General features: G+C 46.7%; 3 protein-coding genes across 4 annotated transcripts; all 3 read right to left on the bottom strand.

Moving 5' to 3' along the window:
- Nucleotides 1–3,111: 3,111 nt before the first annotated feature.
- On the bottom strand, nt 3,112–7,136 carry HOXB7 (homeobox B7). Its single transcript, XM_084275451.1, has 2 exons — nt 6,707–7,136; nt 3,112–3,638 (listed from the first exon to the last, which is right to left on the bottom strand). The coding sequence occupies exons 1-2, from the start codon at nt 7,104–7,106 to the stop codon at nt 3,385–3,387; spliced, it is 654 nt and encodes a 217-aa protein (XP_084131577.1). The 5' UTR covers nt 7,107–7,136; the 3' UTR covers nt 3,112–3,384.
- A 2,523-nt stretch (nt 7,137–9,659) lies between these two features.
- On the bottom strand, nt 9,660–11,155 carry HOXB8 (homeobox B8; the record flags this gene model as incomplete). Of its 2 annotated transcripts, none has more annotated exons than XM_084275557.1 (2): nt 9,660–9,967; nt 10,735–11,155. In XM_084275557.1, the coding sequence occupies 2 exons, from the start codon at nt 11,153–11,155 to the stop codon at nt 9,660–9,662; spliced, it is 729 nt and encodes a 242-aa protein (XP_084131683.1). The 2 variants fall into 2 exon arrangements, with proteins under 2 accessions (XP_084131683.1, XP_084131684.1); XM_084275558.1 differs by having other exon boundaries at nt 9,660–9,964.
- Nucleotides 11,156–20,490: 9,335 nt separating this feature from the next.
- HOXB9 (homeobox B9) lies at nt 20,491–24,804 on the bottom strand (the record flags this gene model as incomplete). The annotated part of the gene is made up of 2 exons (XM_084275345.1): nt 20,491–20,726; nt 24,297–24,804. The coding sequence occupies 2 exons, from the start codon at nt 24,802–24,804 to the stop codon at nt 20,491–20,493; spliced, it is 744 nt and encodes a 247-aa protein (XP_084131471.1).
- Between the last annotated feature and the right edge of the window lie 2,396 nt (nt 24,805–27,200).

The raw sequence follows: 27,200 nt of genomic DNA, 5'->3' as shown, positions 1-27,200 counted from the left end.
CTTGTGAGAGCTTCTTGCATTTCTGTCATTTGCATAGAAAATGGAGTAACTTCTCTCTTTGAAAAATGATAGCCTCCACCGGGTCCCGAATCTCCTCTGCCCCTCCATTACTACTGAGCTTCCAAATCAGCAGGCAAATTAAGAGAGGAATTTAAAAATTATTAAAAAAATATTAATAATAATTAAAAAAAAAATCATAGAACTCTTTTTCCCTACGTGTGTGTGTGCGCGAGGAGGTGGGTGTCTGTGTGTGTGCGTGTGGATGTGTGTGTAGGCGTCCCCCCCCCTCTCCCTCCCCTCTCCCCTGTTTTAGCCCTATCGAGCTTATACACAAAAGTAAAAAAATGTAAAGAGGCGAGAGCCCTATAGAGGACACTGATCCGACCCAAGGTGCAGCGGACAGAAGAATGGTGCAATATAACCACATGGGAAATAATAAAAAGTTCATGTTCACGGTTAGCAGTCCACATGACCGGCTCTGGCCAATCCCAGAACCCAGCCACTCATAAAGTTCTATCACAAAGTTGTAAATTTTCATAAAACAACAAGGAATTTATTGCATTTCTTCATGACCGGTTTAACAGCAGTCTTTTTCTTAGCCGCCATCTTTTTTTTAAAACAAAAATAAAAGAATATGAAAGCGGGTTCAGGGAGATTTTTTCCCCCTTCCTTGGTTGCAAGTGGGGGGGTGTTAAGGGGGCGGGGGGGGTTGGAGAGAAATAATCGAATAACGCCTCACACGTTAGGCTATGAACAATAATAGCCCCCCCAAACCCCCCTGAATAAAGAGCTAAGGGTTGGGGTTGGCTTTTAAATGGGGAAAGGCACAGTAAAACAGTGGGGTTCGGGTGGGATTTTTGATGTTTCTCTCTCTCTCTTCTTTTTTTTTTTAAAGCAATTGGGATCCTTTCTGTTGAAAGGGGCAATTAAGAGATTTCAGGGAGTGGGGGGAGGAAAAAAAAAAAAAGAAGAAGAAAAAAAAGAAGAGGCAAATAAAGGCAATAAAAGCGTGGCCGGGGTGCCCATGCCTTGGGCAGAGCCGAGCGGCCGGGGTTCGTGTCTACCGGGCTCCCCACGACCAAACACCCCCAAGGAGCCGCAGGGACCCCGCCCGGATCCCCCCCCACAGTCCCCGCTATAGCGTTGAGGGGGATGCTCTCCGGCAAGGTGGGTCTCCCCACCCGTACACCGCTGCCCTGGCTTTAACAGATTAAAGCGTCGGGGTGTCTCGCTTTGCCTTTTTATTTCATGGAATTCTCCTCAATTCCTTCTTGCCCCCCGAACCACGAGCTCCCTGCCAGGGAGGGCAGCCAGTCGGGCCACTGCGGTCCAGAAACGGTGGGGGGGAAATTTCTGGAACGGCTCCTTTTTGCCTTTTTTTTCCTCTTTTTTCCCTCCCCCCCCCCCGCCTCCTCCTTCCATCCCCGCTCCGCGCTGAGCGCTCCTGCAAGGAGATTGCACCAAGGGATTTCACCAAGAAAGAAGGAAGATTTCCCTCTCTTTCCCCTTCCCTAAGCGTGAATTTCAGTGTACAAGAGCCATAATAGCCGCTGCTTTTATTAATGGGCTCCCCATAATTAGTATATGCAGCATATCCTGCAAATCTGTATTATAGATGTGGGCGCGCAGATGCTTGACGTGGCGCCTTATTTTCCCTAAAACCTGCTAAAGGATGCCCTTGCGCGCCTTCGCTTACGACATGAAGTCATCTATGGTGGTGGGTGGTGAAAAAGCAGGGAGACAGAGAGGGAAGGAAGGGGAGAAGGTGGAAAGCTGCCATCGCCAAGTCCTCCCAAATCCCTTTTTTTTTTCCCCCTTTCCCACCCCGTGCATCTTGCGCGACGCATTTCCAGAGCAAATTACGTGGAGCCTCCGCGGGAGGAATCCGCGGCTTTACTGCGCAGCCTGGCAATGTAAATAAACAGGGGCGGGAGGGGGGAAAGAGGGCGGCGGAGGATGCTCCCCCGCGCAAGTGCTTAAATTTACTCGCCTTTTGTTTTGCATTGTTGGGGTTTTTTTTCCCTGCGTTTAATTGCTTTAATTTATTTTATGCGTGCTCTGATGCTAAACATTATTTGGTGCTAATGAAAGAGTTCCAGTCCGCAGTAAAGTAATTGAAGGGCGGAGGGAGAATCTAAATTAAATATATATATATATATATTTATATATATAATATATATCTTTTCTAAAGGCACGGTAAAATAGGTAGGTTTTGTACTAATTAGTTACAAGAAGATTACAATTAAATCAACGCGCAGAGAGACTATTTGGGCTGATTCCGCCTTTTTTACATTCCTCCTTTATGCTCTTGCCTACCTCAGTAACAGCCTAAGCGCGATCACAGAGGGAGGGAGAGAGAGAAAGGAGAGCAGCCCGCATTTCCAGAGCCCGGAATATCAATTATATCTTAATATATTGGACCAATTTATTGAAAAGGTACAGAAATTTTGAAGGGAGACGCTAGCCTCAAAATAAAATTATATATGTATATAAAGTCAGGATGATAGGTCGGGCCATGTATTAATCTAAAAGGATCTTTTAATATAATTATTTTATTCGAGAAACAGCAATTCCAAAAACCCGTCTGTCATTTTAATAAGAGAAGGGGAAGGGACTCAACGCGCGGGTAGATTATTGGAGATTTCCTTTTTATTTCGAAGAATAATAATCACAGACAAGGTGAATAATAATAAAAAAAAAAGCAACGCGTCGCCATTAAATAATTTGCTACTTTGATATACAACATTTTACGTAGCACAATATTAATTCCTCTTTTTTTTTCCCTTTTTTTTCCCCCTTAGAGACTTGAACAATGAAGAAATCCAGGTAAAAATATACACAGACGAAAGAGCATAGCAAGGAGAAAAGAACCACGGAGGTTGACAGGGAGAAGGCGTGATAATCATTCATATTATGTACAGGACTATATACGCTAAGTATAATTTGCATTCAGACTTTCGGGAAGGGGGGGGGGTCACATTTTCTAAATTAAAGGTGCTAAACACGTCCACGTTACTTCATACCAAAAAGTACACAGCGAAGTACAAACGGAGATTTACAAATTACTGGTACTAGAGGAAGACTCACATAGAAAAATGTGTCTATTCTGACTCTAAAGCCACGTTTAATAGGTAGATAGTCATTCTATTGTACAAAACAAAACAAACAAAAAAAGACTTTAATATAGGTAGTATTTTTTTTCAGTGTCAGGAAACACAATGTATCATTTCTAGGGTTTTTAATTATTTATGCACTTATCATTTATCTATTTTAATATATAGTCTCTTCTCTCTCTCTCTCTTTTTTTTCCTTTCCTGTGTGTTTTTTCCCCATTTTCTTCTCGCGTGGATTTCCACCTTTCCCTCATCCATCCCTCGCCCCCTTTCATTCCTCCTCGTCGTCCTCCGCGTCTGGTTTTTCCTGGCTGTTGGAGCCGGAGCAGGCAGTTTTATTTTCTTTTTTCCACTTCATGCGCCTGTTCTGGAACCAGATTTTGATCTGTCTCTCCGTGAGACACAAGGCGTGGGCGATCTCGATGCGTCTCCTCCTCGTCAGGTACCGGTTGTAGTGGAACTCCTTCTCCAGCTCCAGGGTCTGGTACCTGGTGTAGGTCTGGCGCCCGCGTTTTCTGTCGGTGCCTGGGAAATAAATGCAGATTTAGGTTAACTGGGGCTTCGTGGGGGGATGTTTTAGGGGCTGCTGGCTTGGTTTGCCCTCTTGTTTTTCTCTTTGGGTGCTGCCTAGCAGGCGCTCACCCACTGCAGTCCCACGGGAAGGACAAAATTCCCGGAGGATATCCCCAACCTGGGACAGCCCTTCTTTTTAGTTGCAAGATCAACTTCTTCGGCTGGAGTCTTTGCCCACCTCCCTGTTCTCAGCTCTCCCCCCAAACCCCCCCACCCACCCCCACCCCCAACCAAATCACCCCAGCTTTAATTTCCCTTCAGCCCGGAAAAGCGTGAGATGCTATTTTTGTGTTCCTGTGCGTGTCTCCGAGCCAACAAGAAACTTCAGAAAGTTTCCTGCCCTCGTAGCACCCCTCAGGCTCTGAGCTCCTGCTGCAGTTTTCATTTAGACCCCAGAAATTTCTGGGGGTTGGCAAATCCAGAAACACTGTCGAGCGAGAGAGGCATCTGCTACCTACACAAATCCAACTATTTGTCCTCTCTTAAAGCTGTCATCAGGGCGCCGGCTTGGAAGGTGTGTGATGGTCTTAATTATTTCAGGGGGTGTTTTGGGCACAGCACTGACTTCTGACGCTGAGACAAGGGGGCTGTTACCCCCAGGCAGCGCTTTGTGGGGGTGTCTGCACATGAGAAGCGTCTCGACACTTACCCCAGGCTCTCCACCACCCTCCAGCTGCCTGCGAGCGGGGTTTGGAAAGGGCCCAGCTCCTAATTCTCCCTTCCACCCGACATTTCCTGCAATCTGATTGGAAATAATTCTACAATATGGTGTTTGTGATCCTGACTCTATTTTCTATGTAAATGCTATGTATATCTATAGGATAATGTATTCTTTCCCAGAGCAGCAGGGATGGCGAACAGCAGCCCTCGGCCTCTCCTCCACACATTCCACCGGACTCCTCTTCTTCTTCCCCCCTTTTTTTACCCCCTCCTCTCTCTTTCTTTTTAAAAGAAGAAAAGATCCAGTCATTAAAAGGAGGGGAGGGGGGAGAGGAAAAAAAAAAAAGGAAGGCAAAATAGCCAGGCTAGCTGTAAAGTAAAAATGTGCAGGTCGTGGAATGTGGGTTGTAAAATCCGCTGAGGGGAGAGCCATAAACTGCTGCTGAATAGGGATGACAACTCTATCTCTGCTCGCTGATGAAATTCCACAAGCGCGTTCGCACAGTGGGCATGAAGCACCGGGGGAGGGAGGGAGGTGGGAGAGGGAACCCCGCTTTTACGACCGAGGTCCAGTTTCTTTGGTTTTAGGCTCAGCAGCTCCCAGAGCATCCAGGGCGGTGGGGGTTTGGGGTGAGGGTGGGTTTTTTTGAGCTCAGGACCCTGAGCGTCTGCCCTGTTTCCAAACCGTAATGTTGATCCTCGCAGCGTCACAGGCTAAAAGGGGGGTAAGCGAGGGGGGGCTTCTTAAATCTGAAGTCAGATAAAAGCAGAGATGAAATGTTTACGACCAGAAATATTTGGTCTTTGATAAATCAACTGTAAAAGTGAATGAATTATGGAGCAGGTAATGGAAAGAACTGACCACCAAATAAGTGTGAGGGTAACTCCTGCCTTTATAAGTCGCTATACATTGGCTGCTCTGCTGTTTTCTTTTTCCTCTCTGCTTCGCAGGGGGGCTGGCCCGCACTCCCCTCGCCCCCGAGGGTTACTAACGAGACCCTTTCCGAATATGTGGCCGCGGAGGGAGGCTCGCTCGCAGGGATGCTCTCAAGTTGCAATCTGGCACGGCAGAGGCGAAGCCGGAGCGGCAGGAAAATGAGCTCACGCCTTTCCCTGCGCTCCCAGCCGGGACAGCAGCGCCTTTCTCCCCCCCTTCTCAGGATTACACGAGTGTAAACACCACCACGCGTGCACACAGACAACGGCCGGGCTGCTCCGAGCCGGGGGGAGCTCGGCCCTGGAGACCCCATCCCAGCGCCGGTGCTCTCGGTGCAGGGGGGGGACGCCCCGGGGGAGCCGGGACGCCCCGGGACCGTTCCCGCCCGAGGGAAATGGATGTTTATTAAATGTTAATTGACATTAATACCCTGAGACAGAGCGCGTTGGTGACTGAAGGCAGCGCGGCCACCCGGCGTCCAGCGGAGTTGGGTTTGAGACACATGTGTGGGGGCAGCTTGTCCCGGCGCGGGGCGTCCCCCGCGCCCCGCTCCGCTAGCGCGGAGCACTGCGCGGCCTTCAGCGGAGCTGCGCTGCCCAACGCCGAGGTAGCGTCCCGAGGACACCTAGCCCCCCTTTCCAGTAGGACAACGCTGAGAACCCCATGTTCCCTAAAGAGCTTTTCCCAACGTGCGGAGCACTCCGCACTCCTCCGCGGTGATGTTTTTCAGGAGGTCACACGGATAAACATGCTTCCCCCTCTTTATCCATCCATCCATCCATCCATCCATCCATCCATCCATCCATCCATCCGGATTCCGGACGGAGTGTCACCGATTTGAGAGCGGGGCTTTTAATTGCAGAGGGAATGATGTGTTGCTGTTTCTGATGGCAACACGCTACGCTTAATTGCAGTGTCTGGGACATTGTGGTGAGCGACTGGCAAATGCAGGGTTCGCAATCTAACAGAAAACAAACCAAGCTTGCAAGCACCTCCCATAATTAGTTTCTTTCAGAATCTATATCTATATCTACATGAGCGTAGCACAATCTCCATCCTGTAAATATAGGAGAAGAAGGGGCTGGCCATTATTTCTGCAGCTCTGTCTGTCCCCTCCAAGACAAACTGCCTTTTGCATGGCACATACACAGCCCCAGCAACACCAATAAATATTTAAAGCTAAAAGGACGGCTTTATGGCGGGGGGTGGGGGGGTGGGGGTCGCTCTCTCCCTCTCTCTTTTGAAGATGCGTTTTCAGTGAAACGTCATGAAAGGAGTTGGGGACAATTCCCCCCCACCCCCCCTCCCCCCTCCTTCCCCCCCTTCCCCCTCAGCCACCCCCCGCGCACGCCATCAAATAATTTACACTCCCCCCACCCACCCCCCACTCCGGGCTCCTTTCTTTAGAGCGGCTGGGGCTTACCTGTGCTCCTCATCCAGGGGTAGATACGGAAGTTACTGTCGCTTTGCAAATCTGAGTCCCTCTGGTCCGTTTTGCTGCAATTCTGCTTGGAAGCATCTCCCGGGCACATCATGGAGAGGTTTTGCTCGAAAGGGGAACAGTGCATGTTGAAGGAGCCGGGCTCCAGGCCGTAACCGGAGGAATACATGCTGGGGGGCTGGGGGTGCACGGCGCTGCCACTGGAGTAGAGCCCGGGCATGGAGGCGGCGAAGGGAGGCGTGGATCCGGCCCCATACCCCGCTCGCTGGGTGTTGGAGGCGAAAGCGCAAGAAGTTTGCTCGGGAAAGACTCCGGATGGGAAAACCGAACTTGCGGCTTGATATTTAGAAAATAAAGCATTCGCATAATACAATGAACTCATAATTTGGCCGGGTGATTTGTAGGTCGGGACGTTTTAGTGTCGGTTTTACGAGGTACCGTGATATATTACGGAATTAGAGTCCAGATTTACACCAAAAAGGAGCCCTTTTTCCTCCCGGCCCATGTGACGCGCGGGCACGTGGCTCCGGCGGCGCCAATCGCCGCCCGCTCCCTCCTCGGGGGCAAAAAATTGTAGTGCTGCTGGATTTATAAAATATGATAAATAATTGATGCGATATAAAACCCTCCAAGATCTATGCTGGAAGGGGTGAAATTGTGCTGGAGTCGATAAGCAACCTGTAATCAGTTTTCAGCTCAGACCGAGGGAGAAAGCGCAAAGGGGAGGAGGGGGGGTGGTAAAAGCACGTTGCTGATAAACCAGCGTCTCCCTCTCGGTCTCTCTCTGCTGGAGGAAAAGGAAGGGAGCTCTATTTATCCCTTTATTGATCCCGGCTAAAATTCCCTCCTTCGCACCAGTTCCCCGGCTCCGAAGTACTTTTTTTTTTCACAAGACTGTACATAATTCCCTCCCCTCCCCCCCTGACCCTCGCCCCCTCCTCGGCCACCCCCCTCCCCCCAAAAAAAAAAAAAAAAAAAGACAAATGTCTCATTGATACCTAATAGTTTCAGGGGTCTTTTTTTTCCCCCAAATGCCATTCAGCTCTATATGTAATTTATTCCAGTGCCACAGGCTTTGAGCTCCGCATCGAGCTGGCATTTGCTTTTCTTGTTGCGAAAAATAACGAGTGTACAGATCCCTTGTTTAGCGTGTCAGCGGTTCTGCAGGACTCAATTGCAGTTAGAAGTGAAAACCTTACCAGCTGGCTGATTTGCTTTCTGCTGGGGAAGCAGAGAGACCTTCCAAAATGTGATTTTTTTTTCTTAAAGGGGGGTGGGTTAGGCAGAAAGTCTTGCAGGCACTAAAAGCAGCCCAGGCAATGGTGGATGTGCATCCAGGGTTTGTGCTGTTTCTCCTTTCCCAAGGTTATGTTGCAAGGGGATGGGTGTGCGTCCCCGCACTCCTCGATTGCCATGGCAGGGCAGCTCCATAGGCAAAGGAGCAGAAAGCAGCTCAGCTGCGCGACTGACATCCTCCTCCCCCATCCCCCCCCACCCCCCCGTAACCTCAGCCAGCTGAGTGGAAGGAAAGGAAGGGGGACCCAGAGCAGGAGAGCAAGGGGTTCATCTTGCGGGGACAGTTGGGGTGGCCGAGGAGAGAAGGAGAAAGAAGGAAAGAGAAAGGAAAGAGGGAAAAAAAAATCCCCCCCCCTCCCCCCCCCAATCCAACAACAACAAACAACAAAACCACGTTACCTTCAGGAAGGATTTCCACACAGCCTCCCAACCTGTCACAACCCAGGAACTGTTAGAAACAACAACAAGAGCAGAAGCCATCGCAGTTGCCTCGTCCCCCTCCCCTTCCCCACGGCTCCCAGGCAGCAGCTCCCCGGCCCCAGCCCCTGCCTCCGCCCGTCCCAGCAGCGATCCAGCCCGCCAGCATCTCTCCAGGCAAAGAAGTCTTTGATGGCCAGGGCTGCAGCTCCGACACAATTGACTTTTATTTCCTTTCTATCAAAGTGGTCCTGGAGGAAATGGAGCAGGGTAAAAGAATGATGTCACGGAATTCTCGCTTGTAAACTTTATTGTAACTTTCTTCCGCCGCTTCCAGGTTTAGACAATAGAACAAAGTGATGAAAGAACAACAAAATATATCATTAGTTCCCCCAATAAAGTAATTCACGTATACAGTATACATTCTTTTTCACAGTTAACCTAAAGATCACTTTACAACTTGCTTCACTGTGCGCATGCTAACTAAAGGAGAGAAAAACGTTTTTCTTTTCTTTTTTTTTTTCTTTTTTTCCCCCTTTTTTTTTTTTGGAAGAGACACATAAAAACTGTAAACACAAAAGAAAAAAAAAAGAAAGAAAATCCCGAACCAAATAAAAGAACAGAAATAAAGAAAGCAAAGAGAGAAAGAGAGAGAAAGAGAGAGATAACTATAGCATAAATAGGCAGTTTCATGTTGTTGGGATGTTTGTTTCAATAGCTACCTCCAGTACATACAGATAAATCACAACAAAAAGGTGGCAAATTAAATTAAAAAAAAAAAAGTGCACAAATGTAATTTCACGTAACTCCTATAGCATTGAAAGCTATGTTAACCAACCCACCCCCCAGGAAAGAAGAGAGAGAGACAGAGAGAAGGACAGAGAGAGAGAGAAAATTTCACAGTCATGTTTTACATAAGCTATTGCGTTACACTACCACTAGTTAATAACTGGCAAAAGGCAGGAGAGACCTCCCGATCACTTTTGCATACTGTTCATTGTATCAAAGGATAATCAGGAAAGTGGTGCTTACAGCTATATTGTTTTACAGCAATAAAAGGGTTTTGTTGTTTCTGGGTTTTGTTTTTTTTTTTTCTTCCTTTCTCTTTTCTATGCATTGTTGGTTTTTTTCCCACCCCTCCCTTACATTAACTGCCATTAACGTGGGGCTCAGGGGCTCTTCCACCCCAGCAGCGCTTGCCTTTCAGTCCTTAAAAATCCTTTTATTTCTTGTCCGCCTTCTGTGCTTCCCCTTCCTCGTCCACCTCCTGGGCTCTTTCCATTTTCTGTTTTTCCAGTTCTTCCTGCTCGCATTTGCTGCTGGGAAACTTGTCTTTGTTGTTTTCCTTTTTCCATTTCATCCTCCTGTTCTGGAACCAGATTTTGACCTGCCTTTCTGTCAATCCCAGGGCATGAGAGACCTCGATCCTCCGTTTGCGGGTCAGGTAGGGATTAAATAGAAATTCCTTCTCCAGTTCCAGCGTCTGGTAGCGGCTGTAGGTTTGCCTCCCCCTCCTCCGTCCAGCGGCTGCTGGGGAATTGCAAAGGTTGGGTGGAAGAGGGGAAGAAGAGAAGGAGGTTGAAAGATACATAAACCAGGCTCGGGAATAGGCACACACAGGCTCACACACGCTCACTCACACACACACACACACACACACACACACACACACACGCGCGGGAGGGGGGAGGAAGAAAGGACTCGCAGGAGCAAAGGCAGGAAGCAAAGAGGGAGAGGGAAACGCTCCTGTAGAATATTATCAAAGGGAAGATGGTTATAAAGGAAAGGGGTGATGGTGGCAGGGGAAAGGGGAGCGGGGGGGTCACCCACCAGCCCACTCCGAGCAGCCCAGCTAAAGCCTGCACTTGCACACTTATTATTAACCGAACCACAACAACAACAACAGACTCCGGCTCTTTGGGATCCCGGGGTAAAAAAATAAAGAGCTGCAGCCCGGGGAGAACAAGCAGCACCACCGAAATCCCAAATCAAACGCAAAACAAAAATGAAGGGGCTTTTTAAGGCTATAAAAGTGCCATAAACTTTAAGGACGCTTCCTTCCACAGAAAGCCCGGCTCGCTCAGCCCCCAGAAGAAAAGGTCTCCTTCAGGGTAATTAAACTATAAAGCAATTTACAAGTGCAAAAGTTTACCCCCATAAAGCAGTAAAATACAGTCACTGGGGAAGAAAAAGGGAGCAAAAGAAAGCAAGCAAGCAAGAGGGGCAGAAAGAAAGCAAGAGGGCTACTTTATGGGCTCAGGAAATGCCTCCTCGCTGTCCTTTCCATCTCGCCTCACCTTGCGGTCGCATCCAGGGGAAAAGCTGGGTCGGAGAAGGGCTCTGCTCCGAGCTCTCCGCCTCCTCTCCAAGGCCGCTGGCAGCAAGCTTGCAGTCCGTGTACTGCACCAAGTCCGACTCCTGGGCGCTGAAGAGGCTCTGCCTTTGCAAGGGGTCGTAGCCATAGAAGTTGCTGGGGTCCCCATGGCACGCCACGGCGCAGGGATTCTGTTGGTAAGGGGAGCTGGAGAGTGAGGATGCTCCGTGGTAAAACTCCTGGATTTGGGTCGGATGCTGGAAGGTGCCCCCCGTGCTGGGTCCGTACACCACCGTGGGTCTGCCCCCAAGATCCTGAGCGAACCCACAGTCATAGTAATTGGGACGCAAGGAGTCCCCGGTTTTGTATTTGGAGAAGAGTGAGTTGACAAAATAAGAGCTCATTTTAATTTAAATAAGAATATTTGTTTGGAGGAGGAAGAATTTAAAAAAAAAAAAATTAAAAAAATAGAAGCCAACCAAACCAGACCACGGGAATCTATTAGCAAAAAAAGAAAGCGCTAAGATGCTAAGCAACGACAGTTTGTGATTTCCAGGAATATAAAAGGAGGATATAATCAAAACTCTAAGCCTGCATGATATTGAATTCTTTCCTCCCCCCCACCCCTAAAAAAAAAAAAAAAATCGCCACTTAAAGAGTTCTCGCTTTACATTTCCAAGAAGAGATGCCAGTTCATAAACAGTTTTCAGTGATTTACTTCAGCGCAAATGAGTTGTTTCATATTTTGCAGTGTCTTTTCATGATCATTTGCATCTATTACCAAAACCTCATCCTATTGGCTTCTCCTTACTCCACACGGACTCTGCACTGCATGATTGTGAAAGGAAGAGTGTGAGAGAATAAAGAAGGAAAAGCAAGCGAGGGGGAGCGAGAGAGGGAGAGGGAGCGAGAGAGAGAGAGAGCGAGAGAGAGAGAGAGAGAGAGAGAGGGAGCGAGAGGGGAAGGGAGAAGGGAGAAGGAGGTGGGGTGAATATACGGATTAAATATGTTTAACTACCTACATTAATGAGATATCGCTCGCCTCACAACAAATCACATACCTAGACCACCCAAAAGATTGATTTTTGGGGAGTGTTGGAAAATTAAAGAGAAGCGCTCGCAGTCGTTAATTTCAAAATTTTAACGAGGCAGTTTTAGCCTTTTTAAATGTCAGGGTCGCTTTGGAAAACTGTAAAAGAACACGATTTAATTGCTACCAGTTTTAAAAGGTCCTATAAATGTAATTGGTATTTTAATACAAGTTATCAAATCATACAGCTTCTTACCCTAAACATATTTTAAAACAAACGAGGTAGTCATATTTAACATTTTAATGATCAATTTCCTTATTATTGATAAAGGTTTAACTATCACATGAAGGGAATTGCATTTGTAATAGCCCCAAAAAAGGCTGTAAACTGTTTAACAAACTATAAAACGCCATAAAGCCGGGGATGTTGTTGTTGTTTATACCGCACTACATAAAAGCCGTTAGGATTTTACGAGTTCGTTCCTCTACTGCTATAAACCAGAGGTTTCGATTGGACCCGTCCGCATTACAGCGAGATGTTGAGGTGTCAATATTGAATTAAAATGATTATAGTTTTTCATATATAACATTGACTTTTTGTGTCTCTCCCGCAGCCCCCTCCCTGCCTCCTCCCCCGCCGAGGACTTGTTCAAGATGTGGTCGGGGATGATTGCGAACTAAAAGTATTGTGTCGCTTATCACACCCAGAACAGAACCTTTATGGTCAGTAACTGATGGCTGTTCCCTACCTCACCCCCTCCTCAATAACTTGATTTTTTTTTCCCTTTTTTTTTTCCCCTTTCCATGATACTTCTGATGGAAACTGGGGAGCAGAGGGGGGATGGGGTGAGGGAGAGAGGAGAGAGGCTTTCTATTTTATTGGCATTTGGTAACAACGGAGCAAACTTACCCCTAAGATGCCAACGCTGCAATTTTCCACCATCTAAACACACAGGGGGTAGATTTTGAAATTCATTTATCGCAGTCAGCAAATATTACCGAGACGTATTTCAGCTAATAACGACACCAAACCCTCCCAACCCAAACGCTGCCCCAGCCTGCTTAACACCCACGACGCCCCTCCAAGCCCCTCGCAATGCCAGCTATATTTCCCAATCCTCCAGCTTTCAATAGGAGTTAAAGACACTCTTTTAAACCTGATTCCCCCCCCCGCCCTTTTTTTTTTCCTCCTTTTTTTCCCCTTTGCCCCCGGTAGATTTCTCCTGCTTCCCATCGCTGCGCGGTTTTGACACGACAAAGGTGAATTAAAGACGGTTTCAGTCGTTCCTGCCATCAACTGAGGGACAATTCTCAACCTCCGCAACATGGAAAAGAGGAGAAAAGTTGAAATGTTGAGGTTAGTCTGCTTGCCAGGGGGTTGGTAACAAAAAAAGAACCCCAAACCCCACAACAAAACCCCACCAAAACACTTGCATTAAAATTGGCAGTGGGAATAGGCAGGGAATTAAGAAGTGCAGGAAGAAAGAGGGAGAGAAAGAAAGAAGGAAAACAAAGATAGTAACGGAATAAAACTTTAAAACCATCCTTAGAGAAATAATTTAAGTAAATACGTTTCCTTTATTTTGTGTAAGGATAATTTCAGTCGAGTCTAAGAGCCTTTTCAAGTAATTATTGTTGTTGGAGTACTTGCAGTGGTATAATTAAGGCTTTTCCCCCCCTAAAAGACAAGTTAACATTTTATTTTTCTCAACACTTTTATTGTCGATTGAGCAGATTTTGGTTTCATCTTTGAACATAAAACCCCAGAAATGGTGCACAGAAGTAAATAGAGCTTTGGAGCCCGGCGTGGGGGTGTGCAGTGCTAGAATTTTCAAGAAAGAAAGAAAGAAAGGGGGAAAAAAGACAGAAAAAAGAATCGACTAAAGTATTTTTTAAAAAGAAGCTGCTTCTGTGTGTATTTAGAGGTGTACCCCTATCTATTCCAGGTTTTAAAGGAAGAAAATAGCAGGAATTCCCCTTGATACGTGGACCCCAAGAAGGCAGGAGGGAAGTTGTTCTTGGAAGTTAACATTTTTATCAAGCGCAGTAGAATTTTATGGTCATGATGTGATGGTAACTCACCAATGCACCAGGAGTCAATGGCTGATCTTAAATCATTCCTATACTGTACTCAGATTCCTGATGAAAGGAAAATGTTTCTATTATAAGAAAAAACAAGTGGGGATGTGTGTGCGCGCGAGGGTGTGTGGCTGGGAGAGAGAAGATAATTTATAAATACCCAGTGGAGGAAAGATTTATTAGGAATTCACAAGGAATAAAAAAGAAAAGACCCCCCCTCCCCAACCCCTTTCCTAGGTAAACCTTAACTTTTCACTACTCTGCCTTTTACCGAATGCACAGGGCAGGATTTTTCTTGTTATTTCCCCCATTTATTTCTCTTTCAATTTAAATTTCTTTTTGTGTAGGATTTAGAGTCCGGAGATGCTTAACTTTGGGGGTTTGGGGATTTTTTTTAACAGCTCGCATCCTGTTCTGTTGTGGGTATCGGTTGAATTTGTTACATTCTTCCCCAGGATGCTGCTTATCGGGGCTGATTTTCTGGTGTAACTTCGGAGAAAGCTTTCTTCCCGAAAATACCTGTGTTCTTCCCAGTCTGAAAGAAAACCTCTAGTGAAATGATCGCCACCATTCCTTGCTGGGATTTGTAGCTGAAGGGCTGGAACGTCCGGGTGATTTTTTGTCTTGTAATTTGGAAGAAACAAAGGCCGAAATAAAAGTGAGCTAACGGAGTTCAAAGTTTCCATTTTCGCTGCTGCCGCGGCAGTGGGGTGTTTCTACCCATCACAAAACCTTGTGAGTGAATCGGGGTTTTGGATGAATTTACTATTTTGTAGCATTTAAAAATCTTTCCCAACGTATTAAGTGAGGACCTTGGGCAAAGAGCACCGGGCATTGCCCAAAGATGGAGCAACTGTACTAAAGAAAGACTGGTTCAACTTCCAAAAAAGCATAATCTCTTGGGTTTGGTGGGGTTAGATTGATATATAAGGTTTTGGTGATAACTATTAATATAAAGCATAATAAATAAAGAGCCGAAAAAGCGGAGATCATCCTAACGGCGAAGTTAAAAAGCCAGGGGAAGAAATGTCATGATTCCCTGTCCCCTTTCTCCCCGAAATGCTGGAGCCACTCTCCTTTCCGGCCCTGCACACGTAAATCTTCGCTTTGGAGATAATGAAACTGTCCTCCCACCTCCACCCGAACCAGCAGAAGACAAAACCCGACGGGTTTTTTGTTCTCTCCTCGAAACGAACGTCTAAAATAGATGCGTGTCCCACCTCTCACCGCATCCCAGCACAGAGCCTCCAGATTACCTCTCCTTCTCCCCCCCAACCCCCCCACTTACCCCCCTCCCCAAGCCTCACATAATTTACCCTCGCAGGGAAAAATAGATGTAACCTATAAAATCGGCGAAATAGCTATAATTAACCCTATATTTTATGCCTCGGGATTATTCATGCTCGCCAGCAAACAGCCCGGTTGCTACCGCTAATGAAATCAAGGTGTTACGCGGAGCCCCGCGGCCGAGCGCGGGAAACGCGCGTCTAGCGTGGAGCAAGGGCGCCACCTCGCGGCCCCGCCTGGAGTCGCAGCCTGCGCGGTTGGGCGCGCAGAGGGGGGAGATTTCCGGGAGGGCGGGGGGGGGTGTTAAAAAAATAAGGGAAAGGGGTGTCGTCGCTTAAATAAAACTGGGGGAAGCGGGGGAGAAAAAGAGGGGGAAAGGGGGGAAAATCGAGTTTTTCCCTCCTCGCTCCGCAGCGCTGAAGTTTTACGCGCGGAAAGTCTCAGCATCCAGTCTCTCTACCCGGCAATAAAAGAGGGGGGAAAATGGGTTTGCTTTTGAAAACCACTATTGTTTCAAATTCCGAGACTAAACAATTGGTCATTCTGCTCTGGAGGGGGAAGGCCAGAGCTGTAAACCGATAAAGAGCTTCCCAAGCCCAGACGTCTCGCCAGAACTTCGAGTGTGTGAGTGTGGGGGGTGCCTGTGTGTGTGTGCGTGTGGTGGTGGTGGTGGTGGTGTGTGCATGGTTCAGCATTCTGGCAGCCTGGAATTGCTTTAAAGGGGGAAAAAAAAAAAAAAAAGGAAGAAAAGAAAAAAGAAAAGAGAGGGAAAAAAAAAAAAGAAAGAACAAAGGGAATCATCCAGAGCGCTGGATTTTCACGGCATCTGCAAGAGAAGAATAAATTAGCCAAAGTCCCTCCCCACCTTTTCTCTCCCTCTCCCCCCCACCCTCTTTATTTTTTAACTATCCCCTCCCTTAAGGAGGGAAAAAAAAAAGGGGGGGGGGGGGGGGAAGACACGGACACGACACTTTGTATGTGACTTAAGCAGAAACAAGAGCATTTACACGTTGGGTTTCCCCACATTCCCAAGTCGTTGTAGTAATTTAGGAGTTCCTGAAAGTTTTCTTGCACTGTTTGCTTTACAGCCGTTTAGTTCCTTAACCTTCAGAAATTTATACCCTATAAAGTTTTATAGCGGTCATATTCTTTTATTGCAGCACACTGCACTGAATTTTCCTTTTTTTATGACAAGTTACTTCCCTTTCTCTCTCTTCCCTCAGTACGCTCCAAATATCTTTCTTCTTCTTTTGTTTTCTTTTCAGAACTGCCCTAAAGAAAGGGATTTTTTTTCTTTTCTTTTTTTTTTTTTTAAGAAGTGAAATATTGCCCTTTAGAGCGCCCATTATGTTAAAAATTAGTGGAAAGAGATTCTTGGTTATATTTCTCACTACCTGCTTCCTGCGGGGCTGAGCAGGTCTTAGGGTTTGTTTGTTTTTTAAATATAGAGATAGAAACTCTTTCCGAGCGCTTGTATTTCTTCATGAGCAATAAAATGTCAAACGAATTTAGAGAGGGAATTATAGGAACCGCTCATTGAGCCCTTGGAAAAAGGAACCGCGTGTCAAATCCGAGGTGATGCCAAGCAGGGAAAGCGGGGTGGGGTTTCTCACTGTTTGTTTTTGGGGCTTCTAATTTTTTCTCTAGCAAAGTTTTCCTTGGGCGGTAGGGGAATAAACCAAGGAAAGTCAAATAAAGCCAGTCCATCCTCCGCCTTTGCTGCTGGTCCCCTAAGGCTGATGCGGGGGATGTAGAGATGAAACCCTCCAAAACAAACAAATAAACAAGCAAACAAACAAGCGACCGCTGGTAAATGTAACCAGAGATTAACGGTCTCCAAATTACAAAAATAAAAGAGGGTTTTTTTTAAACTTTAGAAACGGAACAAGCCTGCATGGGGCCAAAAAGCACTTGCTGGATAGGGGAGGAATTATTTCCATTTGTCTCTGGACCTTTTTTTTTAAAAACCTAAGCAAAAAAAAATTGATTCTTATAATACACTTAACGAGCCACTAAAGAACGCAGGAAAACACAATGAAAATATTTCTGAAATTTTAGATGAAGCAGTATAACACAATGACATATAGGTGCTGTTGTTCTAAAATCGATTTTTATTCTGGAGCATTAAACATCTCTGGAAAATACATCCGGGCTGATGCTACAGAAGACAAGGGTTTTTTTCCAACATTTTTTTTAAGTAAGCATATTTCCTAATATAATGAACTAACATTTTCAATTCTATTTAAAAAGAACCTTATATTGTCCTCTTAAAAATATCCGCTCTTTACCACAACTCTAAGGAAAGTGAAAAACGATTCTAAATCCTAGTGGCCGATGGGTTGCAAGCATCAATTAAGTCACGGACACGCTTCTGAAAAATATAGTAATGAGGATTTAGGCAAGTCCATACTCAGTTCGGGATATGAGGAATACACCAGATTGGAAATTCATCCATCCTTGAGAAGAATCAAACAAAGCTGGAAAATTTGACTGCCCAGCTTAAACACAGCTAAATCACCTTTTCTGACCCAGTATCTTATTTCTTTTTCTTTTAATAAATCCAGATTTAGATAAATGATCCTGCTGCCACCAACTTTTTTCTGCCCCAGCTCCAAAATGGCTCCGAAACAACATTTCTTAATTGAGTTTCGAAGAAGGGGATTAGGGGCTTTGACACAGGGTGAAGTTTGGTTACATTTAACTCCTTCCGGCAACAGAACAGTTAAATTTTGGAGCCCCAAGGAGCTACTTCATGGTGGAAAGTTTTACACGAGAAAGTCTAGGCATTAAAAGAACCCCAAACACAACAAATCCAACAAAAAAAATACTCTCAAAACACACCACACAACTTTCCCAGGAATGGTCTTAAACACTTCAGGTCTGGTTTCTGTGGAGTGGAAGATTTTTTTACTTCTTTTTTTTTTTTCTTACTTTCTTTTTTATTTTTCCTTCTTTCAAGAGGAATTGAACTGGTGGAAATTTCAGTGCACCGAGGCGCAGCTACTGGATTTTTATCTCTGGATCATGAAGGGGGGAGCAGGGGGGAAAGGGGAGAGCAGGAACACTTTAAAAAACCAAAAAACACCCCAAAACCCCGCAAATCTGCCTATCACTTCTTCCCAGAGCAACCTCGGTTCAGCAGGTACAAGTGGTCTCACAAAACCTGACCCTAAGGAGACACAAGTTAAGTCACTTCTGACATCCGATTTGCACCGGTTCGTCCAGACACACAGCAGAAATACATCGCTTTTCATTTCTTTCCTCTATTTCCCCCCCCCCCACCCTATTAAAACAAGCCACCTTACACTCGCCTTGTTCCTAGAAAGCCTCCTGGCAGCTAAATATACAAATTTGCACACGAAAGAAAACGAGAGAGGTTTATTTCGATATTTTTTCCATCCACTATCAACTGCAGGACTCTTGGCATACTTAAAAAGCCACAGTAGAAACAGAAAACGAGCCTCAACATTCACAGAAACACAACCACAAACACAGTTTACAATACCCAACATATAATCAACTGGTACTAAACCCCCCACCCACCCCCGCCCCGGACTCCCCCCTCCCTCCCACCATCCCACCCCCCACCCACCCCCAATTTTCCCTTCCCAAAACAAAGTTAAGTCTTACAGAGATAAAGGGGAACCAGTCCCGCACGGGCGGGATGGAGAAACCTCCAGCGGATCTGTCAGATGAGAAATCAGCTCTGGCCGGCATGACATGAGACCAACAAGGTCTATATTTGTTACTCTAAAGGCTTCTTCAGGATGAGGATGAGGGGGGAAGGAAGGGAGGGTGCGCAGCGCGGAGCCGCCGCATCCCCCCCTGTGCCACCCGCGGGACGAGGCATCTTCCCCGGGGAGGCAGCGGGCCCCGGCCCCGGCGTGGCACCGGGCCCCGGAGGAACCCGGGTGGCAATGGGAAAACATGCCGGGAGCTCGCTTCAGGCGGAGGGGAAGAGAAAAAAAAACCCCAACCCAACCCCAACCCAACAACCAAACAACAAAACCCCACAACAACAACAAAAAAAAACCCAAACAAAAAAGCAAACAACAAAACCCCACCCCAACAAAACCCCACCGACATTCAAGTATTAAAAGCATCTCAGCAAACAGGAGGAGGAAGAAATACACACAGGCTAGGGTTGGCACTTTATCTCTGCAACAGCCTACTGCTTTAGGAAAAGTCAATTCACAATAAATTATAAATATGCTAGCACTAAGAACACAACCTTCCCCTCCCTTATAGCTCTACTAAGGTAGTTTTTTAACTAGAAAATCCCATTCTTCCTCTCCTCTAAAAGTTAGGAATAAGTTGGCAGGGGTTCTTCCGCCCCTTTTTCTCCTAAATAATTTACAATGCGGCTCTGAGAGTGCCCCCCACACACTCTTTCGCCTCCCTCCCCGTCTTTTCTCCTCTTCCAAGTGACCCAGTATAAAACTACCAGATGAGGAGGTTTGCCTGTAAAGATCCTACTAAACTTTCAGGTCAAAGTCACATATCTGCCATGGCACAATTCAAATAAAAATTCCTTATACTAAAACAACCTTAAAAAAATTATTAAGGGGGAGGAAAAAGAAAAGGGGGGGAGGGATATTACAGAAAGCCAGCGCGGTTGGGAGTTGGGCTGTCATTAACCAACTACCCCGGTATAAAGTTGGCGAATTGAAAATGATTTGTTGGGTGCAATCAAACGCAAGTCTTACGAATGTGTCTGTCTTGCAGTAGTTTAATTAAATCGTCTGGTTCCTTGGCCACCTCAACGTGTGTGTGTGTGAGTGTGAGAGTGCGTGTGCGTGTGTGTGTGTGTGTGTGCGCCGGGGTGTTGTGAGTGTTATAGAGAATCATTGTCCTTACGTGGCTAAAGAAAGACAGCGACGTTTGGCTGGGGGCTTGGGCCAGGGTGGTTTGTGGCCAGTTGTGTTTACTGTCTTGCTTTCCATGGAGAAAACGCGAGCAGAGAAAGCTGCTGCTCAGGCAGGAGCCTGTGTCTATGTCACGCTGTAGGGAGAAGAAAAGAGAAAGGGGAGGAAAAAATAAAGAAAAACAAGGGAAGAGAAACAAACCCCAGCGTGTGTCCCCAAAAAGGAGCTGCAGTTTGGGCCAAGTTGCCTCCGATGTGGCAATACTAAGAAGATAAAAAAAGAAAAGAATAAGCAACATCCCTCATGCAAAGGTGGAGATGGGAAGTGGGGAGGGTTTCCCCCCGTGTTCGGGGGGTTTGGCAGCTCTACAGTGGGGGTGCGCGGCCGCGGAGGCTGGGAGCTGGGGGCGAGGGGCAAGGGGCGGGGGGGGGGGGGAGGGAAAGGGGGGATGGCGCTTTTCTGGGTTGGTTTTTTTTTTTCATTCTTTGCCCTGTTCCTTGTTCATTTTCTTCATTTTCATCCTTCGGTTCTGAAACCAGATTTTGACTTGTCTCTCACTCAGGTTGAGGAGTCTGGCCACTTCGTGTCTACGGTCCCTCGTCAGGTACATATTGAATAAAAACTCCTTCTCTAGTTCCAGGGTCTGGTATTTGGTGTAAGGGCATCGTTTTTTCCTGGAGGAACGGGCGTGAAGCCAGCTGGCAGCTGGGTTGGCTGAAAGAAAAGCAGCAAGATCAATACGATGCAGCTTGAGTGTTTCTCAGAAGGTTTTAATCATGCCATCAAATATTAAGATTATACATTCGCATATGCACGCCCGGGTGAAAAATGCTCCCTGCCAGAGCAGCGAGCAGCAGAGGCCAGATGAAAATCATACGGGAACATCAGGGCGAGCACAGATTGCGGAGGGGGGGGGGCCCGATCCCCAAGTACCCCCACACACGCATCCCGGAGTGGGAGGGGATGGGGGGGCTGCGACCCCCGCACACGCAGGTCTGTGTCGTGTGTAGCACAGATCGGTGCTTGTGCACAGGCGCCTGTGTGCGCACACACGTGTCCCCGCACACACGTGTCCCCGCACACACGTGTCTCTGAGCACACGTATGTTTGGGTGCACACGTGCCCTTGCCAGAGCTCCCCCCACTTTCCCCCGGGCCCAGGTAAACACCCACATGGGCTTATAGGTTTCCATAACGCCCATCCCCACTTTACACGCGATACGTACAAAGAACCCCAAATTCCAGGGATTATTTCCTCTCAGACGCCTTTTCCCACGTGTCTACAGATTTACTCCTATAAACACATCGCGCAGGGAAAGGGCAGAGAGAGGAGATCTGGAAAAACCTTTCATAAATCCTGCCTTTTCTGTTGTTTTTGCCTTTTTTGCCCCTTTTTTTCCCCTTCCCCCCCCCCCCCCCCCCTCCCCGCCCCCCCTCCTCTTTTGCAATGTGGCAAGAAACGGTCTCGATACAATAAACATCCTCCGAGGGCTGGATGGACTCTGCTGCCGGAGATCTGGACAGTGTTACCCAGAGACTCGGACATTTGCAGGGCTGCAAATGCAGACAAAAAATAAATACCAGGCTGCCCGTCACCCTCGCGTGTAGGAGAAGCTGCGTGGGAATCTTGTAAAAAGGGCATTTCAGGAATCAGCCTATTCAAGAGGGGGGGAAAGAGGGGGGGCAACGACATTTTGGGAGCAGAAATCACCCCCCTACACACACACACACACACACACACACACACACCCGACACGGTAGTGGTGAAGGTCGCACCCAAAGGTGAAGTGGGTTTAGGGTAAATAATGGAGCATTTACTAATCACATGCAAATATTAGCTGACCGTTGGGTAGCTGAGAGGCGGGAAAGAGTAAAACGAAGGGTGAGAGGCAGACCACGTATTTCTATTTTATTTCCTTTGCCTCCCCTGGAATTATGACTGAAGCCATAAACCTTTACACCAATTCAATGGACCATTATAAATATATACATACACACACGCGCGCCCCATCAGAACGTTTCCTCTACGGAAAATGAAATATATTGAATATTTTTTAAAAAATAATCCGGTTAATCTTCCCCTGTAAGTACTGCCTCTTACAAATTTGCACGGCTATTTCCTTAATGTAATTGACTTGATCTAATATGCAGAATTAAATATTAAAGAGGAAGAAAGCTGTTAATAATTGATACTGTTAATCCTGGTACCCATCCTTTAATGGCAATGGAGGGCTCTGCTTCATAACAGATTTTTATTCGGTTTGGGTTTATTTTTTGGTCGTATCTTGGATCGTTAAAATAGAAGGTATTTTAAACGCGAATATTGTTTTATCTATCCACTCCACACAAATCCCTAACCAGGAAAACGAATGGGAAGAGGTTCCGGCACATCTTTTCGTTAAAATCCAGCAAATAAATTAACAGATCTCTGTGCCATACACAGGGCGGAGATTCATTATTGCAAAATACTTTCAAAAATTGAAAGAGTCAGGGAAATTGGTGGGAGTACTTTCTGCAAACCAGCTCCGTCTTCCAGCCCTGGCAGGCTCTCAACATCAGCCCAAATTAAACTATTATTTAAAACAAAATATGCGTCGTAACCACATGCCATAGAAACCACACAGCATCCTCTTAGCGCGGGTCCCTGCACTTACTTATAACTTAATAACATTTTCTTGGACAAGATTTTTATATATTCAATTTCAGGGACATTGAGCACAGAACCTGGATATTTAATTCTCCCAAACCATTCACCTCACGGTTGCAGTTTGTTCTGGATCTCTGCCCAGTACAATAGAAAAGGAGTTTCTTTTTGTGCGTGTGTGAGTGTGTGTCTGTGTGTGTCTGTGCAAGTTAAATGATGGGGTGGGGGGGAGAGAGGAAAGGGGGGGGAGAAAAAAAGTCACCAGAACATCCTGCACAAGGAGGGGAGGAAATCATGAGGGGCGAGAATATTCTGTATTTTTAATCCTATGGTTGCAATGGCAATCTCTGCTGCTGTTCCGTGCTGGGGGGGGGTGTGTGGAAAATAGAAGTTAATTCAAGGGGAAAAAGAACGTGTCAGTGCTCCCTGCACAGGCTGCGAGGAGTTACAGCCGGCGGGGGCTGCTCCTCTCCCAGTTTGGAAAACTTCGGCTTCCACTGCAAAATATTTACTGGGGAGTGTGGGGGGTGAAGCCAAGTTTCTCTCTTTGCCTCCTGCTCAGGCTTTGGCTCCGGTTTACCTCTCAGATGGAAACCAGGTACCAACCGGTTCGGCACGAGGGGAAGATACCGAGTCTTCCTTACTCGAACGCCATTGCATCATCATCATCATTATTACTATCATCATAACAATTATTAGCATTAATAATCGTATTATTAATAGCATTATTGATAGCATTAGTAAGTATTTCCAAGGCTTTTTTGGTTTTTTAAATTATATTTTTTTTCAGGGGGAAAAAAGACGAGGCAGCTCGCGGAAAAAAGCACATGCTGCAGTTTAACTGTTTCCCAATCTGGCTACATTACAAATAAAAGCTAATTAAGTTGAAAGCACCCCCTCCCTCCCCTTTTTTTTTTTTTAACTAGGAAGGAGCATGGCTTTGGAATATTCATACCCTGAACCGGTGCATTTAATAAACAAACACTTAAAAAAACCCCAAACAAACAAATAAGACGAGGGGGGAAAAAATAAAGAGAAGAGAGAGAGAGAGGGAGACACCACCAAAAACCCGCGAGGAGGTGAGGACGGGAGCGAGCCCGTCCCCGCATCTGCCGGGGTGCACCGGGGCGGCGGGCACGGAAAAGCCCCCGCTGCTGTTTACTTCCCCCCACGTGAACTTTTCCTCCGTAATTTCCCCTCTTTCCCCCCTTCTTCTCCTTCTCCTTCTCCCCCGACCGCCTCCCTCCGCTCCCCTCTTCCTACCTTTCTCCCCGACATTTACTGGCTGCCCCCGTCCCTTCCCTTCCCCACCGCCCGCAGCCGCGCACATTTACTCCCGCTTACTAAAGTGGTCTCTGCTGCCGGAGCCAGCGCTCTGTAGGAAAGAGGATGACTCGCTCCAGCTTTTGTCCGCTCTGGACTCGGTTTAAGCTCAGAGACGACGATCATTTTTATTTTTATTTTTATTTACCGGCAGAGACAATGCCACCCCTCTCCCCTCCCCACCTCTCCCCTTAGGTTGGCATCAGCAAGCTGAGAGTTTTCTTTAAGCCCTGATTTTAAACTTTACACAGCATTGTCCCCTTTTATTGCACCTCCTCCAGCTTTTATACTGTTTACTTCCTCACTTTTATAACTTACTTTGATCTGTCCTGTCTTTGTCTTCGCTTCCTTCACAAACTTTATTGTCCTCGAAGCTGGGCCTTTGATTGGAAACGATCCCTTCCCTTGCAGCAGAAGTTTCTAAATTGTACTCCTGTGTTCCCTGTTTATGGACATCCCCGGGACGGCCCAGCAGCGGCTCTGCCTTAACAGATCCCTGCCCAGGGAGGTTCTCTGCTCTGGGTACTGGATCCAGCCAGCTCCGTAGATACCTGCTATCAGATGGGACGCTTTGATGTTGAATATATGGATGGTAGACGGCAGGAAGGGTACCAGAAGAATGTGGATTCAAAGGAGTCCAGGAGGCGCTGAAAACTGGAGGTTTTGGCTGAAAACTACAGGAGGGGAATTCTAGATGCTCATTGTGCCCAGCTTGCCTGGAACTCGTATATTGCCCAGATGAAAATTTAGCTGAAGGCGAGTCTTCACTCTCATGACTTATAATAGAGTCGACATAATAATTGCTAAGAGTCCCAGAAATGGACATTCTCAGACATCATACAAAGCACGGTTCAATGAAGGGAAAAAAATATATAGGACAGATCTAGATTTGTACTCTACCCCCTTCTCCAACTTCCCAGCCAACAAAGTACAGTTGGGCTGCTGTGTTGTGAGCTCCCAGCAAAATGATTGGTCAAACTTTTTTCGTGTGCCTGATAAAGCGTCAGTCTCGGCGTAAATCAATCGAAGCCGAGGGGGCTGCGCTGCGCTGTCATCCGCCCTTGCATTCCATATCAAGGATGGATTGTTTTATGTTTATGCAATGTTGCAAAACGTCAGGAGTTTCGAAAAGCCACCAAACGGACAGAGCTGGGGATAATATCCCTTCTTAGATTTGCTCCTGAAATATCGGGGCTGGGGGTGGGGTGGAGGTTGGGGGGTGCGGATTTTTAAAATTATTTAATTATTTTTTTAAAAAAAAAAAAAAAGACCGATGCTGATGTGCTCGCCCTGCCTCTAATAACCATCATGGGGGAATAGAGATAAAAGGTATTCTTTGCCACTCGGGCTCCAGAGTACGATAGCAAAAACACAGAGAATAAGTACAAACAACACCCCCACATCCCCCCCCCCCAGCCGTGATTTCATATACATACACATGTGTGCGTGCAGTACATATGTACATAGATACACGCACATAGGCGTTTTTGTGAAGAAAAAGAGATGAATCTAGGTAGCAGGAGTGGTGGGGAGGGTGTTATAAATAATTAACCAGCTGGAATGGGAAAATGGATTGTTAACGTGGTAAAATAATGGGGGTAAATATGAAATTTAAAATGCCACTGGCGTTGCAACTTTGACCAGCAAGCTGCCGAGCCGCAAGCCCTCTGTACACGCAGAGCCTGCCTTAGACTTTAGCCTTATATATATATATATATGTAAATATATATAATATCTCTGCACATGACCATATGTTTGCATGTTTCGCGGCATAATCTCAGGGTTGCCTTGCTCGAGCTAAAATAGTTTCCCACATTGCTGAAATCAGAAGCCTTCATTTAACTTTACAAGGCTAGTAAAATACAGTGCGCCACTGATCCGGCTTTGTTACAGAATGCCTTAAACTTGTGATGGTTAAAGAGTTTAATAAAACTTACATTAGCTTTCTTTGATTTTTATAGCCTTGAATTTATTGCCTGTGGAAAAGAAAGGGGGCAAAAAAAGGAATCCCTCGCGTTTTCAGTCACCGTGCTCCCCCCCCCCCCACCCCTTCCCATGTATGTGCCCACGGTGTGTGTGCGTGTCACACACACACACACGGCGCTTCAATGCCCCCCCCCCCCCCCCCCCCCCCCGTGTTTTCGAAAACCTGACTATTTCAGGGTTTGGGGATTATTTTGGGGTTTGTTTTCTTTTCCTTTTCCACCGGAGGGAATGATTGACACAGGGTTAGAGCTCGGTGCGGTTCCCAGCCCAAATGATGCGGGGTAACGGGGTCAGTTGTACCCAAGTTCTGACGATAAATCCGTTTATTACTCGATGCTCCCTCCGATGGCGTCGTAAATGTTGGTTAAGGAAAAGGTGCGCTCGGTGGTTACGGCAAAAAAATGTTTCTCTGGACTTCAGCTGTAACAGTCTGGATCAATTTGCCTCCTTTAATCTATTACCCCGCCGCCCTTCTCCCTCTCACCCCAGCACCGAAGGATATTTAAAGTGAAGGGCAAAGAGATTTCTAGGAATGATAAATCATCGCGAATCCTTCCTGAAGTGTATAGGGATGGGAGTCTATATTAACAGGCTAATAATAACGTTGAGGGATGCTAATAGCCGTCTGAAATGAAGGAAAAATATATTTCGCATTTCTCCCTGTCCGTATGAGACGGGGTGTGTGTATGTGTCCATATGTCCGTGCCTACACCAAACATATGTGTGAAATTGCTATCAGAGGTGTTTTACTGACGCTAGAAGATTATGAAGGCGCTTCAAAACCTTACACCCAAAGCCTTAGGTTTCCCCTGATTGCTATAAGCGGTGCTTTTCCTTGAGCACCTACCCTGCAGCTTGATGGAGAGGGACCCGTTTCCCCATGTCCAGGACCAGAGCTCGATTAGGAAGCTGTCCATTTTCATTTAAATAAAATAAAATTAATAAATGGAGAGGGTCGGGATGATGGGCGAGGAGAGCGGGGGCTTAATGCCGGAGGTCAGATTTATTCTTAATTTTTGCGTCCATCAGGGTAGCAAGAGCCCCCCAACCAGCTCAAAATCCTCCCTGTGTCGGAAAAGCAGAGTCAGTCTGCAGGCTCCAGCCAAGGTGAGGTTTGAGGAGTGGTTGGGGAGCCCTCTCCAGCCTCTGAGCTAAGATCTTGCCAAGCCAGCCGAGGGTAAATGTCACCAGGTAAGTAATCCCCACCGACCTGCAAACTCTCCTTTCCAGGGGGGG

Source organism: Gallinula chloropus, assembly GCF_964237585.1.
Source record: "Gallinula chloropus genome assembly, chromosome: 26".
NCBI classification, from domain to species: Eukaryota; Metazoa; Chordata; class Aves; order Gruiformes; family Rallidae; genus Gallinula; species Gallinula chloropus.
Note: the sequence above shows the minus strand (reverse complement) of the source record. Positions and strands in the feature narration are given on the sequence as shown.

What these genes read in the sequence shown, in the direction of transcription:
- HOXB7 (XM_084275451.1), bottom strand. Translation starts at nt 7,106, where the DNA reads ATGAGTTCATTGTATTATGCGAATGCTTTATTTTCTAAATATCAAGCC. An exon ending in CCCCTGGATGAGGAGCACAG is followed by an intron (nt 3,639 to 6,706) that starts GTAAGCCCCAGC and finishes TTTATTTCCCAG; the next exon opens with GCACCGACAGAAAACGCGGG.